The 16,921-nt window shown below is 36.4% G+C and overlaps 1 protein-coding gene across 3 annotated transcripts in view; it reads left to right on the forward strand.

Annotated features, from left to right (window-relative positions):
- ogdhb (oxoglutarate dehydrogenase b) overlaps positions 1–16,921 on the forward strand; it is a 112,588-nt gene that overhangs the window by 90,510 nt on the left and 5,157 nt on the right. For all 3 annotated transcript variants that reach the window (XM_039768350.1, XM_039768348.1, XM_039768349.1), the window contains 11 exons: positions 2,645–2,824; positions 3,305–3,433; positions 5,278–5,457; positions 5,657–5,809; positions 6,844–6,946; positions 7,078–7,206; positions 9,705–9,855; positions 9,964–10,091; positions 10,702–10,880; positions 14,592–14,663; positions 14,965–15,090. In XM_039768350.1, the coding sequence (XP_039624284.1) occupies positions 2,645–2,824; positions 3,305–3,433; positions 5,278–5,457; positions 5,657–5,809; positions 6,844–6,946; positions 7,078–7,206; positions 9,705–9,855; positions 9,964–10,091; positions 10,702–10,880; positions 14,592–14,663; positions 14,965–15,090 (1,530 nt within the window). The remainder of the gene's footprint in view (positions 1–2,644; positions 2,825–3,304; positions 3,434–5,277; positions 5,458–5,656; positions 5,810–6,843; positions 6,947–7,077; positions 7,207–9,704; positions 9,856–9,963; positions 10,092–10,701; positions 10,881–14,591; positions 14,664–14,964; positions 15,091–16,921) is intronic.

The raw sequence follows: 16,921 nt of genomic DNA on the forward strand, positions 1-16,921 counted from the left end.
GCTACAACACAGCCATTTTTTACTGCTATATACTCATAAAAAGACCTTCATTTTGACAATTAGGGGAAACAACCTTCATGCCGACTGATGAATTAAAAGCAGCATGCCCTGTTTATATTTTGTCTTGGGCACAGTGAAATTTAGGACCCATCAAATGAACAATAATAGTGTATTGTTGATATTCTACGTCGGATTCCATCCACGAAAAAAAAATGTTTTTGGGGTAGTATGACATACCTATGTTTATAAAATTATGTGCTAGAATGTCCAAAGCACACATTCAGTAACACTCTGACATGCTCTTAGCAAGATAAAAAAAAGAATATTTTGAACAGAGTGTTTTTGCCTTGGACCTTCTATAAAAGCTATCTTTTTGTACTGCATGTGGTGACTTTCTACAGTGAACATCCCACGACTGAATACTCAATACTGAAATGTAACACTTAAAGTTTAAAGAAAAGCAATTTATTTCCATACAATCTCCGTACAACAGTGTACAAATAGAGTCTTAGCCTCTTAGCTAGGTCCTTCTATAGGAGTCTTACAGACTGAGATCTATTTCTTTTGTCCCGACACTTGGCATCTCTTGTTAGTAACCAGTTCATCAATATCAGGCTTGAAATCTTTTATGAGGGATGAAAGGTGCTCGACAGTAAGTCTTGAGCGATGTGGGGTTTTGGTAACTTTCATTAACGAAAACAATTGCTCACAAAGATAAGTGCTTCCAAACCTAGTTAGTACTCTCGATGCCAACTTATGGATCTGCACATACGAGGGTGGCAGGTAAGCATAGATGCCTGGCACACCAACTTCGTTGTATTTTAGTACTCTTGATGCCAACTTACGGATCTGCACATACAAGGGTGGCAGGTAAGCATAGAAGCCTGGCACACCAACTTCGTTGTATTTTGCCTTCAGAATAGAATCTAACTGCAGTTCAGTTAATTCCATTTGTATATTCTCAGGCGCATTCTCAACGTTGTAAGAGTATGGTGCTGTAAACAGCGCAAAGTCCTGTTTTTGTGAACTGAAATCACGAAAATGCTCACTGAGTTAATTGCTCAGTGATTCAAGTTGGAAAACAAATCCTCCAAAATTCAAATTTAACTTTACTAAGTTTACTTCAAAGTTTATATTGTAAAATAAGCTGATATGCAAAAAGCCCCCTGACCTACACTAATTTTACAAACTCAAAATCACAAAAATGTGTTGATAAACAACTCACCAACGTCTCTTGTCCACTTCAGATCTTCAGCTGTAGTCTGCACTAACTGTTCGTTACAATACTTGTACAAAATTACATAAAACTAGAGCAAAAAAATCTGAAAATATCCATCCTCTTCTGCTTATCCGAGATCAGGTTGCGTGGGCAGCAGCTTGAACAGAGATGCCCAGACTTCTCTCTCCCCGGCCACTTCTACTAGCTCTTCCGGGGGAATCCTGAAGCGTTCCCAGGCTAGCCGAGAGACATAGTCCCTCCAGCATGTCCTGGGTCTTCCCCAGGGCATCCTCCCGGTTAGACGTTCCTGGAACACCTCACCTGATCAGATGCCCAAGCCACCTCATCTGACTCCTCTCGATGCAGAGGAGCAGCGGCTCTACTCTGAGTTCCTCACCCTACCTTTAAGGGAAAGCCCAGACACCCAGCGGAGAAAACGCATTTCAACTGCTGTTATTCGCAATCTCATTCTTTCAGTCACTACCCACAGCTCATGACCATAGGTAAAGGTAGGAACATAGATCGACAGGTGAATTGAGAGTTTTGCCTTACGGCTCAGCTCTTTTTTCGCCACGACAGATTGATGCAGAGCCCGCATCACTGCGGACGCTGCACCGATCCGCCTGTTGATCTCCTGCTCTAGTACAAATATGCAAGCTATTACTACTTCTTGTGGTCATTTCTGTCCAGTGGCCAGTCTCAGCAGCCTAGCCAGTAGTGTAGCCTGCCAGGCTGCTGCAGCCTTCATTTGCGACTTTGCAGCTCCTAAACTTTGGTCAAGGCCTGTGGGGGGGAAGGAATCAGTATCATGCCTAGGGTATCAAGGAGCTTACGCTGCAGTTGCAACTATACTAGCAGATGACGTTTCCGGTACCATAATGCCATGGGAAAACGCACTTTTTGTCAGAAGGCATGAGTAAGAAAAGTCAATTAGTAACGCCAAAGATGCAGAATGATTCAACCAGAAACGATAGTAATCATTTTGTACAAATTTAGTGCTAACTAGGATCTGTCATGTAGGCTGCACAGATTTCTGTTGCGGGCCGTGTGTTTGACATGCCTGATATAACGCACTTCAGTTTATGAAGCTGTCCTCTTAAAGCCTCATAACTATTCACTAATGCCTTGAGGAATACGAAGATGTGCTATTTAAATTATAATACGCTTCTGACCTGTTAAAGTGATTCTTTCATCTTCAAAGTGATTCATTTTGACCTTTCACAAACTTACAAATCAGGCAGTACAGCGTATCTCATGTGAACAGGATCATAACACATCAATTCGTGGATCTGTAAAAGTAACTTCTCATTGATATCTCAGTAGGGTTAGCATTTATTGCACAATTTGTGTTTTTTTTTTTTTTTACTATTTAACTGTTTATCGTGTTTCTGCTCTTTTCATTCTTTTCACCTTTGCTTGACACAGGGCTCTGGAGATGTCAAGTACCACTTGGGCATGTATCACCGTAGGATCAACCGTGTGACGAACAGGAACATCACACTTTCCCTGGTGGCAAACCCTTCTCACTTGGAGGCTGTGGATCCTGTGGTTCAGGGCAAGACTAAGGCAGAACAGTTCTATTGTGGAGACGTTGATGGGAAAAGGGTTAGAGTTCAGCCTGAGAAGTCTCTCATGACTGTTTTTATCTTCTTAATTTATTCACCAATTTGTTGTTGCATATACTCTGCCTGGAAAATTTTCAGCATTGCTAAATAGTGTTCTAGAGATACCATTATGCAGATTAGCATTGGTGTGTAAAACAAGTCAATTTGAAGTCTAGATGAAGCTTTTGAGCTTTAAATTTTTGGCGTTCACACATTTTTTCTTAATTCCTCTAGTTGCTGTGTTTAAATTCAAATAAAAATGGTCCATCTGCCAGAATAAATAAAATTAAGCTGTAATAGTTTTTGCAATATTTGCTACTGTTCTTCCACAAATTTAAATCTGCATAAGAGAAACACAAATTCAGTTTTATATGCAATTTAATTAAGACCTTTTATGTGACCTAATACTTTTAGATTGTTGTTTGGCATTATATTCAGTACTGCTGTACTGTGTGAAATCCACGTTTTTTTGGTTCTGCAGGTTATGTCCATTTTGCTGCATGGAGATGCTGCCTTTGCAGGGCAAGGCATTGTTTATGAAACCTTTCACCTGAGTGACCTTCCTTCTTACACAACACATGGGACTATCCATGTGGTCGTCAACAACCAGGTATTAAACACCACTAAAAAGTTGTATTGTAAGCTTGTATCCATTAGTAATGCCTCTTACAACAAACTAGCCCAAGTACCCAACATTGCTTGGGTGTATTTGTATATTGGGTTAAGCTAAGAAAGCAGATATTTGTGTGTTTTTTACTATTAATGTTGTCGTTTTGTCATTGTCGGTTGCAGTGGTTCCTTGCTGGGCTGGAACCTTGAGTGGTGTTACTTTGTATTTTCTGATTTACTGTTTCTTTGCAAATAGATATTTAAACTCAATTTATTAAACTAGGTGGCTTATTGAATAATTAAACAGATGTACACTAGATAGAACCATTGGTTGTAGTGTTCCCATTATTGACCCCCTATTCATGATTAAATATTTGAAACTCCATAAACTATATATGTTAAGAAGTGTTAATGGTAATACTATATATGTGCAAACTCTCTTGAAATTCTCATCTGTTTTGGATTAAGTAATCCGTGGTTTTCATGGTGTTGGCCTTCCAATTACAACACCCCAATGAAACTCTTAATACCCTGAGAAGCTCATATTTTAAGCTGCATGAACAATTATTGTAAATGCAAAATATTGTGAAAATTGACATATCAGTTTTGAGTGATTCACAACTTTTGTGGTGGTCCCCCATCACACCATAAATTTCTTTTTATTGAATTACTGCCATGTAATGCAGCCTTCATTGGGCCATATCTAAACAATATGACAGATTTCATTGCCATCGGCTGAATCATTTGGGTGTTATAATGCGGTTTTGGTTTTGATAAAAACCCTGTTTCTCAATGTAATTTTATACAAGGCCTTAAAATGTAGATTTTAAATTTTATCAACATTAATATGAATGTAAAAATTCTTGAGCTTCCTTTCTGCTGTTTTGAAATGATACCTTTTTTGTCATACCTCTGTTACAAACTCCCTTCCCAGTGACATTTTTAAACTCCCTGTTACCTGAATTTTAAGTTGGTTCAGCTTAATTGAAATTTTTAATTTATGATAAAGATTGACACAACTGTTTAGGGATATTGCAATTTTTGGGTTGCCTCATCAGTACTTGAAACGTTGAAAATCTGTATACACAATTACATGAAAATCTGTTCAGCCATTTTTGTGAGTTTGGCAAACAAACAGAGATGCGAGTTTCTTATTAAGAAAAACTTAACATACATCAGTGTACCAAAATATTCTAAAATCATTACAGTAATTGCTATGATAGTTTAAAATATTTAATTTGGAATTAGAATGCATTTTCAAGAAGTCAAACATTTATTGAGGTATGGTTGGACAGAGTTAAACATTTTGTGTTTTTTTTTTTTTAGTTTGTTTTAATTCAGATAATATTTAGGAAAGAGTGGTATACATCAATGAATGTACCATGTTTGCATGGTCTTAAATCTTTAAAAGTACAAGCTAGATATATTAAGAAGCTTCATGATTGCAAAGTGATTGTTATTTAAATTGAACACTAACGTTATGGAGTATACCTGAAAACATGTCACACACCAAACATGGAAAATGAAGAAAGAAGAAAAACGTAATTGCAATCCAGCTTTACTTCTAAGTAAAAGAAACAGTATGGTTTACCATTAGATGCATGGAATTAATAATTTGTACAGAAAGTGGTCAATTTTTTTTATTTAATTCACATACTGAGATGATTGATAACAAATATCTTATGGGAGAGTAAAATATGATTGGTGAACTGCTTACTTTTCCAGACAGTGAGAAGAACAGTTCAAAGTTTGAACACTGTTCATTTGCGGAATTTGCAAATTTAAGACTGGAAAATTGCAAGTAAAAACATTGAAAAATAGGGATGACATATTTTTTTCCTTCAGATTGGTTTTACCACAGACCCGCGAATGGCTCGCTCATCTCCCTATCCTACTGATGTGGCACGAGTAGTAAATGCACCTATTTTTCACGTGAATGCAGATGACCCAGAGGCTGTTATGTATGTATGCAATGTGGCTGCAGAGTGGAGGTCCACCTTCCATAAAGATGTAGTTGTCGATCTGGTATGTGTGATTATTTTTCTCATGTTTAATTTTGCACTTAAACTGCTGAGGTGTTCATACAGTTCTGCCTTTAGGCATTTTATATATAAACGTGTGAACTATGCATTTCTTCCCTAAAACTGTACTGCATGTTTTTAAGCTGCTACATTGTTTTCTTTCCAGTTGCAAAAAGAAATATAGTTTTATTTTTCAAATTTAGGTATGTTACAGACGAAATGGACACAATGAGATGGATGAGCCTATGTTCACTCAGCCACTAATGTATAAGCAAATCAAGAAGCAGAAGCCAGTGTTACTGAAGTATGCAGAGAAGCTTATGTCTGAGGGTGCTGTGACCCAACAGGAATATGAGGTAAATGTGAAGCATATAATGTAAAATGACACATGCACGGAGAGTGCTGTGAAATTAATCTTACCTGCAACTCTAGTTTTTAGGAGTCATCACTGAGACGATCAATTTCCCAAAATATTTTTAAAACGTTTTGTGTTTTGGAGAGTTATGGTGTGCTTCTGTGGCCATCATTTGTGTAGCTTGACATCCCTTAGATCAGACTGGTCTGCGATTTACACTAACAAAATCAAACATGTTTGATTTGTCTTAAGTCACAGGCATAAACTTGTAGAAGAGTTGGCACCCAGAAGTACTTGCTTAAAATACTTTCCTCAGGAAAGAAGGAATCTAGATGTTTTGGAGTGCCTAATTTGTTAGTGTGATATCTCATGTTTGTCGTACTCTGAGAGAATTGAATAAAGAAAACTCAAGGGCTGAGATTGCATTTGAGCTTGCCATACCTAGAGAGCCTCTTGTATAGAGCATAGCACTCCAAGGCAGCATGTTATTTGGCTTTCAGAATGTGGAATGCTTGCAAAACTGTGCTGAAAAGACCACACAGAGTAATGCTTTTGTTATTCCATGACATTCGCAATTTTATAATCGAATGTTCTTAAGGCAGCAAGGTCCAGTAACTGAAGTCATTATGTTGGATGTGCTCTCTTACTAGAAGTTATATAGTGTATTATCAGTTTTATTCGTTTGTCCCCACACTTCATGTCTTCTGCAAAGCTGCTTGTATTTCTGCTGCTTTAAAACTTTTCAGTGTGCACCAATAGAAAATACTGAAAATGTTTCAATGTGCACCAATGGAAGTGTAACTGCATTTTTAAGATGCATTTTAATGTTTAAACAAATTGTCACCTTTATAGACAGAATTATTTAATGATAAACTGTAATGGAAGATTACACAAAGAGCACAAAGCTATGGATCCTGAATGGCCAAATTATTATGGAATGCAGCTGACTTGCACAGATGAAGTTTTCTAGTTTATCATATATATGTTTTTTTTTCTGTTGTCATGCACTTTTGTGTTTTTTCCTGTATATTTTAGGAGGAAATTTCCAAGTATGATAAAATCTGTGAAGAGGCTTATACAAGATCTAAGGATGAGAAAATCCTGCACATCAAGCACTGGCTAGACTCACCTTGGCCTGGTTAGGACAGTCATTTTTGAGACAAACTATAAAGAACATACCTCCAAATTGTTTAAACCTGGAATAGCAAAATGGCAGTGATTGAGAGGATGAATAGTTAATATGGGGTGACAATATATATATTTTTTTAGGTTTCTTCACCCTGGATGGTCAGCCAAAAAGCATGACATGCCCATCAACTGGACTAAGTGAAGAGGAACTTAATCACATTGGAGAAGTTGCCAGCTCTGTCCCGGTTGAAGATTTCACTATTCATGGAGGTCTGTTCATACTCCTCAACAATTGTATCCATATCCCTACCACAAGTTACACTACACCTTTGAAATGTTTAACTTACTGTAGAATATTTAAACTAACTGTTTTAGTGTGGTTTTATTATTTAAATAATTTAAGAATGACCCATGTAACCTTAATATGTAAGTAATAGTTAACTACCTATGATCACCTATGAACACAAAAAATGATTTTGAAATACCCATCTGTAGCAGGTTATGCCTAAAATTTGTGTTTCTGTTAGAAATAATCAAATTCAAATAAAAAAGAATTCTGCTTTACATTACTTTAATTTTTTTATACTATTTTCACCTCTTAGTTTATTTTCAGTTTAATTTTGGTTTATACCATTTATTGGAGCCCTCATTATCAAAAAGTTTTTATTTTGAAATAATTATTTCATTAAGTTTTTTTGTTTTAGCTTAAATAAGGGTTGTATAATGTATTCATTTCAATTAGTTTTGTTCTTTCCCTTTAATTTAGCTCCGCAAACCCAACTGCCATCATTGATATTACAGTTCCTTTTCTTAATATCTGTGTCATACACAAAGCACACACAGGCAATACCTTCTTGTTTATGACCATTTCCTTACGGTGTGTATCCAAAAACATGTTCTTTCCAGCTAGCTGACAACTCTTGCCCTGCTTAGGCTACATGACCATGTAGTGCATTGCCAGTTTGCAAAAATGGAAGAACTATCAAGAATGTTCCCTCTTAAGAACTGATATATGGCCTCAGTAAAAATGTTCAGTTACATTGCACTGTTAGCACTACTTACTATGCTTGCAGTATATGTAACAATCTGAAATCTTTATGCAGTACAGAACACACTTGCATTACACATATTTACATTAATAAACATACTTCAAATTTTAGCAATTCATCTTATTCTAGCAGAAGCACATTTAATTTTTTAACAAAGTGTTTTGTACACATCCATCCATCCATGATGTAATTTGCCTAATGTGCAAGACCACAACCCAAACGCCCTCATGTGTTAGACAAATCAAACCCAGACACACAAAGTCCTCAAAATATATATATATATATATATATATATATATATATATATATATATATATATATATCAAACATAATACAAGAAACATAGATAAAACAAAACTGTACACCACCGGTGAAAAATGGCATTTCTGCTGTGCCGTCCCTAAGACTTTGCATGCTTTTGAGAGTAAAATAAAACTTGATTTTGCAGAATGATACAAATTTTGGTAGTATGATGGTGGACATCATTCTTCTTGAACTACTACTTAATGGTCTGATCCTACAACTTAAAGTCAGATCAGATGTTAGGCATTCTTCAAACTCCAGTTATTTGTTTAACTCTCAGGTCATTAAGCTTTACTTTACTGTGTTTGACAAACCTGATCTTCTTCAATGGTAATAACCACCAAAACTGCACATGAATAATATTGGTGTGGTTAAGCATAAGATGAAGTAATCGGGGTACTTTAATCTCAGTTTTCAAGACATGCACATTGTATTTTAATTAGCACATCCAAGTAAGAATTTCAGTGTATTCTTTACATGTGACAATAATGATCATATAAGTCTATATGAATTAGTCTATGGGTTTCCAGACATTCTACATTTTAAGGAGGCCTGTTATGCTGTCCCTCCTTTGTAAACTTTTAATTCTCTCTTTATCTCAAAATGTTTTTCATTCACCTTTTAGTTCTGTTTTTGCTTTGAATAACAAAATACTTTTCTGGTCATTTTAGTTATAGTTTTCACTAATGTGAATAGCAGAGGTTCAGTGTGAGAAACCGAGACAAACCCAAAAAAATTGAGCAGATTATTCAACAAAATCTTTCTACCATGGTGTGAAAATGGGTAAAAGCAGTAGAAATTGTCAGAATTTACAATACATCTGGCCTGCCACTTCTGAATACCTTGTGGTAGATTTTAAGTTGCTATCGGTTGTATGAATATTATAAACCTACATCTTCTGCTTAAGCAACTTCCTACTTTTTTTGTGTAGTTTAAGAAAATTAAACATGCTATAAAGTTTGCAAACATTCTGTTTGTAGCTGAATAACAGGTAAACAAGCAATGGTTTTAGATAGCTTACCCACAGGAAAAGGTTTTACAGTGTTCGTCTTAGGTTTTATCTAAAGTGTGGCTTTAGAAGACATTTTATACATGTCTTCAGTCTCAAGGTAAATTATGTTTACATTTGCTATCTAGGAAAACAACCATTTGTTAAAGATAAGCGTTGGTATGTGAATTATGGAAGATATATGGAATTTCATTGTCAGGTGTGGCTTACTATATGTTAAGCATCCTATATAAATGTAAACTTTATTGCTGACATTCATGTACTTTTCTCTTGTATATAAAAGTGAATATTGTAATTGAATGTTCCTTTGTATAGTTGTTCCACTTTTTTTATTTTGCATAATTACCTTACTCTTAACTGTATTACAAAACCACAGTGTGCAACTGGAATTGTGCTCTTATACACAGGCTTGAAACGAATCCTGAAAGGGCGTGGTGATATGGTGAAAGAAAGAACTGTAGACTGGGCCCTTGGGGAATACATGGCATTTGGCTCACTGCTGAAAGAAGGCATACACGTGCGATTAAGTGGACAGGATGTTGAAAGGGGCACTTTCAGGTATTCATTATAATGTAAATGGTTCAAGATTAGAATTGTCCTGTATTTGAATTGAACAGTTTGTGCCTGTTCTACAAGTTAGACTGTGGAACTAATTTCTCTTTACAGTCACCGGCATCATGTACTACATGATCAAAATGTGGACAAACGGACATGCATCCCAATGAACCATATGTGGCCAAACCAGGCTCCATACACTGTGTGTAACAGCTCCCTTTCAGAGTATGGTGTTCTTGGTGAGTTTTTCTTCACTGACAGCAGTATATAAGAGAAGGAAAGCTTGAATTGGCATTCTTATATATCATTTGGTTAAATAAATGAGTAATGTAATGGTTCCATTTTCTAAATATCTTTATATACTTTGTACTTTTAATGTGGATACTTGAACCAAAAACAATGTACATTTTGGGCTTTAGTGAGAATTTTTTTTATCTTTTTAAATTGTTTTTATTGTTTGTAGCAGCCATGGGTAACAGTGGATCATTAAGCTAAACCTATTGGTACACAAACAAAGTGCAGTTTAGTTCAGCAAATACAATAGTATTATCTCAAGTATGGGGGCATTATTAAAACAGAATAGCATTTAAAAATAGATAATTTGAAACTCACTAGAAAAAGTTGTGGTATGTGATGCTTTTTAAATTCCTTGAAAGCTTGTGAACCAGGTGAAAAAGTGGACTGTCTTCCAAAAATGAAAAAAAAGATAAATTTAAGCTAAAAGCAGCATTTACATTGAAGTACAAAATTTGTCCATTTAATTGGTGGCTATAATTGGTACTACTTTAATTGAAAATAAGAGAGTTTTTCAAATTGTATTTTAAAAGGACCTCTCTTCTCTGCCTTTAGGCTTTGAGCTGGGCTTTGCAATGGCTAGCCCCAACGCCCTTGTACTTTGGGAGGCACAATTTGCTGATTTCTATAACACTGCACAGGCAATTATTGATCAGTTTATCTGTGCTGGTCAAGCTAAATGGGTTCGTCAGAATGGTATTGTCCTGCTTCTTCCCCATGGCCTGGAAGGAATGGTAAGTAAGAAACAAACAAAGTAGTGAATAAAAATCGATTGAGATATGCATGTTTTGCATACGTTGTTGGTCAGATTTTTCATGTAAAAAATTCACTGTACTCTGTATACTATGACTACATTTATTGAGCATAGGCTAACTTGACAATATAAAATCTGTTGAGTTTATATGTGACAAATATTTTTACTTTTTTTGGAATGGCAGCAAAATAGGATTATTCTGCTGGGATTGATGTGTCAGTTTAGATTTCTCAGACAGAAATTAGTCCTAAAGTCACATCATCTTATTGGTATCAACTTTCAAGATCATCCATCACAATAGGTCATTTACAGCAAAGTTGAACATAGTGTATTATGGACATTTGATTATGCATATCTCCGTTACCTTTAAGGTTCCTCCACTGATTTGGCTTTCAGCTTTGTGACTCTTGATGAATTAAGCGTTGAGCACAGCTAGATACAATTTATGGGTCTCATTTTTTAAATAATCATAGAATTAATGGTTTTGTAAGCTTTTGAATTCTCTGCATTCATATAACTCTTTTTCATCTCTACAGCTTGTATCCACATTTTATATTAAAGTCTTGAATTTTTTTCCAATTTGAAGGCATGTGCTTGTACTTTACAAGCTGCCTTAAAGTGACATGAAACGTCTGTCATGATAGATAAAATTAAGGCAGTAAAGTATATTTCATCTGTTACTGGGAAAAAAAAATCAATTCTTGAACATGGACCTAAGGAGAGACAAAAGCTGGTTAACTGGTGTGTAACACACTCTTCCCATCAAAAGTTTTAGAACAGCTCAGTTTTTCTTCAAATGTAATCAGTTAAAATACAGTAAATGACCTAAAATTGTGAACAGGTAAGCAGTAAACTGCCAGAGGTTTAAATTTAACGTTTAAGTTAGAAAAAAAATCTGATAAAAGGAAATTTCAGAATATTATAAATGGGTCTTCTTCAGGGAGCAACTAATAGGTTACAACCTACAGATGCTGTGCAGCAGTTATAGTAAATTAAGCCTTACATGTTGAAGCAAACAGTTTGCACAGGTGTCCCAAATTCTGTTGATTACTTAAATCTCATAAAAAAAAAACCTCATAAATCCGACCCACCTTAAATCCCTTTGCACCTCTCCTTCAGCGTCTTTTGTCTTCTAAATGTGTCGATAAGCCCAAGCAGCAAGCAGCCTGCTATACCATCCCCCCACTGACTCAGAATGGGCAGGAAGTTCTCCCAGTTCCTGCCTTGATTAATTATCTGGGAGTGAGCTACCCAGAATTGTAAGGAGAAATAATTTGATGTGTGTTTTGTGTCTACAACAATCTATGTAAACACATCGTTAAAATAGAAACTTTATAATAAATAACAAAATGTAGACGTGAACTATATAATGTGTGAAGGCTGATGGGCAAAGATCAAATAAACACTTTCACAAAAGGTGCATGTACAATACAATAGCATCTGTGGTGTGGTTAGAACTGCCGATTTATAATCCAGAGGTCGTGAGTTTGAAACCAGCTCCCCGGCAAATTTACCGTTTTGAGTAGTGAGCTGCTCTTACTGTTAATATTATACAATAAAACCATACATTTGATTTGTGTCTGTAACAGCCGATGTAAATTTATAAGACTTGTAAAAGTTAGCATTTTTTTTTATTCTCTCTGTCACAATCACGGTTACAACACCCACCTCCCACCCCAGATCTGACACGGTTACTTTTTATCTGTCAGTGAGTAGAGTAGTGTCCTACATAATTCTACAGGAATTGAAAGTGGAACAAACTCTAATGGTAAAGATCTGGCAGACCAAAGTCACAAACCAAGGAGAAGACAAGTTGCTGAGGGTCCCCAGCTTGTGTGATCACAGAACAACAGCTTCAAGCACAGCTTAAAAGGTCGAAAAAAGCAAGTGTCAGTTTCTATTGTGAAGAGGAGACTTTGTGCTGCAGGTTTGACAGGGCAAGTAGCAGTAAGAAAGCCATTCCTTAAAGGACAAAATAGGGCCTTGAACTTGGACTACTGCTGACTGGGTGGTGATTGATGATTCAAAATTTGAACACTTCATCACGCAGGGTATTTGTACACTGTCAGCTTGGTGAAAGGATAATTCCTCAGTGTGTGACACCAGCTGTCAAATATGGAGGAGGAAGTGTGATGGTCTGGGCTTCTTTTCCCACAGGCAGAGTTGGTGACTTGCACAGAGTGAGAGCCATTTTAAATCGAAAGGGTTACCACAGTTTGGCTGTTATATCAGCAAAAGGTGGCTACATTGATTAATCATAAATATGAATAAAACTTTGTACAGTAATCCCTCGCTATATCGCGCTTCGACTTTCGCGGCTTCACTCTATCGCGGATTTTAAATGTAAGCATATCTAAATATCACGGATTTTTTGCTGGTTCGCAGATTTCTGCGGACAATGGGTCTTTTTATTTATGGTACATGCTTCCTCAGTTTGTTTGCCCAGTTGATTTCATACAAGGGACGCTATTAGCAGATGGCTTAGAAGCTACCCAATCAGAGCATGTATTACATATTAACTAAAACTCCTCAATGATATAAGATATGCTTCCCGCACGGTGCTTGATTGTTTGCTTTTCTCTGTCTCTCACCCTCTGTGACATTCTCTGCGCCTGACAGAGGGGGTGTGAGCAGAGGGGCTGTTTGCACAGAGGCTGTTTTCCTAGAGGATACGGACGCTCCTCTACAAAATGCCACTTTATCGCGGTGCTTCGGCATACTTAAAAGCACGTATTGATTTTTTGATTGTTTGCTTTTCTTAGCGAGCGCTCTCTCTCTCTCTCTGACATTCTCTGCTCCTGACGGCGCTCCTTTGAAGAGAAGATATGTTTGCATTCTTTTAATTGTGAGAAAGAACTGCCATCTTTGTCTTGTCATGGAGCACAGTATAAACTTTTGACTAAAGGGTGTTATTTCATGTCTAGAGGGCTCTAATAATGTTAACAGTGTGGGAGAGTTTATAAGGGCTTAAAATATATAAAAATAACCATACAAACATATGGTTTCTACTTTGATTTTACCTATCGCGGGGGGTCTGGAATGCAACCCCCGCGATCGAGGAGTGATTACTTTACGCCTAATGATCCATTGACTTATTTTTTATTTGCAGTTGTTTATTTGTTCTATGCCTTGATTTCATGAAACAATAAAGACATTAAACTGCATGCATTTTCATTAACACTGAAAAAACTGAGTTCTAAAACTTTTGACAGGTAGTCAATAAATGAAGGGAAATGTCAATGGGCTTTCATTTTTAAACTTCACGTTAATATTCTGTTTAATAAATGATACTGTTTTTGTTTTATATGTTAATGGAAGCTGCTTAGAAAGAGACCTGAGCAAACACTTGCATCAGTGATTATTGGATGATTTGAAAATTCATTGGAATCTTGCCTCTTTTCTACCTATGAGAACACTACTTAATGTTTGAATGTAGTCTGACATTAGTTGATAAATTCTGTTTAGAACGCATGCAAGTATATAAATTGCAGAAGGCTGGGAACTCTTTCTTGTCTCTAAGTTAAATTCCCATAAATAGGAAATATAGTAGTTTTTTGTTGCAGAGATTCAGATCTGTATTTTTATGAGTGTTTGTTATTTTTGTTTTGTGGATTCCAGTGTCATTTTCTGAACTAATTTTTTCCACTGCATGCTGTTGGGATGTGTTGCTAATTTACCATTTTACGCACAGGGACCAGAACACTCGTCTGGCCGGCCTGAGAGATTCCTGCAGATGTGCAACGATGACTCTGATGTTTTCCCTGTAAGTAAAGGGTTTCAAAATTATAGTGCCATTTTTGAAATGTACATGTTTGATCTTCATCCTTTACTTGTTTTGTCATTTTTACTAAGAACCTAGTTGCCATGCAAATTCTATAACAATATTTGAATAGAACTAATTGGGAAAACTGGGATTGTGTTAATACATGCTGTATTTTAAGTAGCCATGCAGTGGAATTCATAGAAAGTGGCCATTAAACAATGTATGTTACATTTTTTTATTTTAAAATTATTTAGACTTAAGATATTAACTGGTTTGTAAACAGATTTCTTTCTTTATATAGAAAATTACTGATGACTTTGCTGTTCGCCAGCTATATGACTGTAATTGGATTGTGGTTAACTGTTCCACTCCAGCAAACTACTTTCATGTCTTGAGAAGACAAATCCTCCTGCCTTTCAGGAAGCCGGTATGTAAATCTGCTTTAAATAGCTAGTTATGTTTTTTTGATAATAAGTAGATGTGTGTACGTATGTGTATAGGTTAAATCCCGTTGTAATGATTACTGAAGTAATGAAATGCTCAGAATAATTAATACTTTTTGTGGGCCCAGACAAACGTCATAGGACATCCTGTTGAATGAATCTCATTTTAACGAAATGTAAATGTATAACAAACATTTTTTTCGACCAAAAATGGCCACCAATGACGATAATGCAATGCAAAAAATACTGGATGCCTCTCCTAAACTTTCTGTGCCGAGTCTTGGGAACCTTGCGACAGGTTGTCTCAATGAGAGAGACAGTCTATTACAAAATTTTTGGTCTCAGGCACTCTCAATAAGTGTGTAGGTGTGACGTTCTACACATACCTGAATTCTGAGTCAGTACTTCACCGAGCGTCTGCATGGGTTGTTGAGTTGTGTGCAGGTACTGTACTGTTCGAGTTTTATAGCGCTTCTCAAAGTTTTCTTTGAGTTTAACAAAAAAAGGGAGAAATTGCATCAGTTTATAATTTTTGGATTCGCACCTTCATCATCATTTAACAAGTTATTTTCTGTATTCATATCTGTATTTCTATTTTTAAAAATTACATCTAGTGTCTCATTTTTATTCAGTGTCCATACCTGTAATTCTATTAAAAAAAATACATCTAAAAATCTCACTTCCTTTCTGTACTTATACCTGTTTTTCTATTTTAAAAAAAATTACATCTAACGTCTCGTTTTCAAAATAAAATATTTTTTGCAGTTTAAGAAGCGCTATTTTTTATACAGTTATTATCAAGCTTGGATCACAGAGTTGCACGAGAAACAGGAAGGTATGTCCAGGTTTTCAAGGAAGATGCAGGTACTTTTATTACTGTATAGAGAAGGCTGGTTCATTCTCAAGACTTCATTCAGAATAGGAGCTGTTAGGAGCCACAGCACTGGTGATCATCCTGCTTTTGCTCCCATCTTCAAATTAGAAGAACAGCAGTAGCTTGGCATCACGGCTGTGGTAAAAGTGGTCTGGAGAAGACAGATCAGTAGAGTTTGAAGAAGAGCAGATCAAAGCTTTATGTTAAATGTTAAACATTGCGTGACAATGTAATCCTTATCCTGCAGAGGAGAACTAATAACTTTGCTCTTGGTTTACAGTTTACCAGACGCAGCAGAGCAGCTACAGAACTATCATTGTGCCGCTGCCGATAGACATGGCCAACCACTGATGTGCCTGGTCACAATACTATTCGTATTTTCACTATATTCATTGTAATGAAATTTCCGCTATAACAAAATAATTTTATGGTCCTGTAAGTTTCGTTACAACGGGATTCCGCCAGTATGTGTGAGTGTGTATATATATATATATATATATATATATATATATTTGTGAAAGAATGGGTCACTCTCGGGATGTCAGTGAATTCCAGCGTGGTACCGTGATAGGATGCCACCTATGCAATAAGTCAATTCGTGAAATTTCCTCGCTACTAAATATTCCACAGTCAACTGTTAGTGGTATTATAACAAAGTGGAAGCAACTGGGAACAACAGCAACTGAGCCACGGAGTGGTAGGCCACGTGAAATCACAGAGCGGGGACAGTGCATGCTGAGGCGCACAGTGTGTAGAAGTCGCCAACTTTCTGCAGAGTCAGTAGCTGCAGACCTCCAAAAGCTCAAGAACAGTGTGTAGAGAGCTTCATGTAGTGGGTTTCCATGGTCGAGCATCTGCATCCAAGCCTTACTTCACCAAGTGTAAAGCAAAGCATCGGATGCAGTTGTGTAAAGCACACCGCCACTGGACTCTAGAGCAGT

This window comes from Polypterus senegalus, chromosome 11 (assembly GCF_016835505.1).
Source record: "Polypterus senegalus isolate Bchr_013 chromosome 11, ASM1683550v1, whole genome shotgun sequence".
NCBI classification, from domain to species: domain Eukaryota; kingdom Metazoa; phylum Chordata; class Cladistia; order Polypteriformes; family Polypteridae; genus Polypterus; species Polypterus senegalus.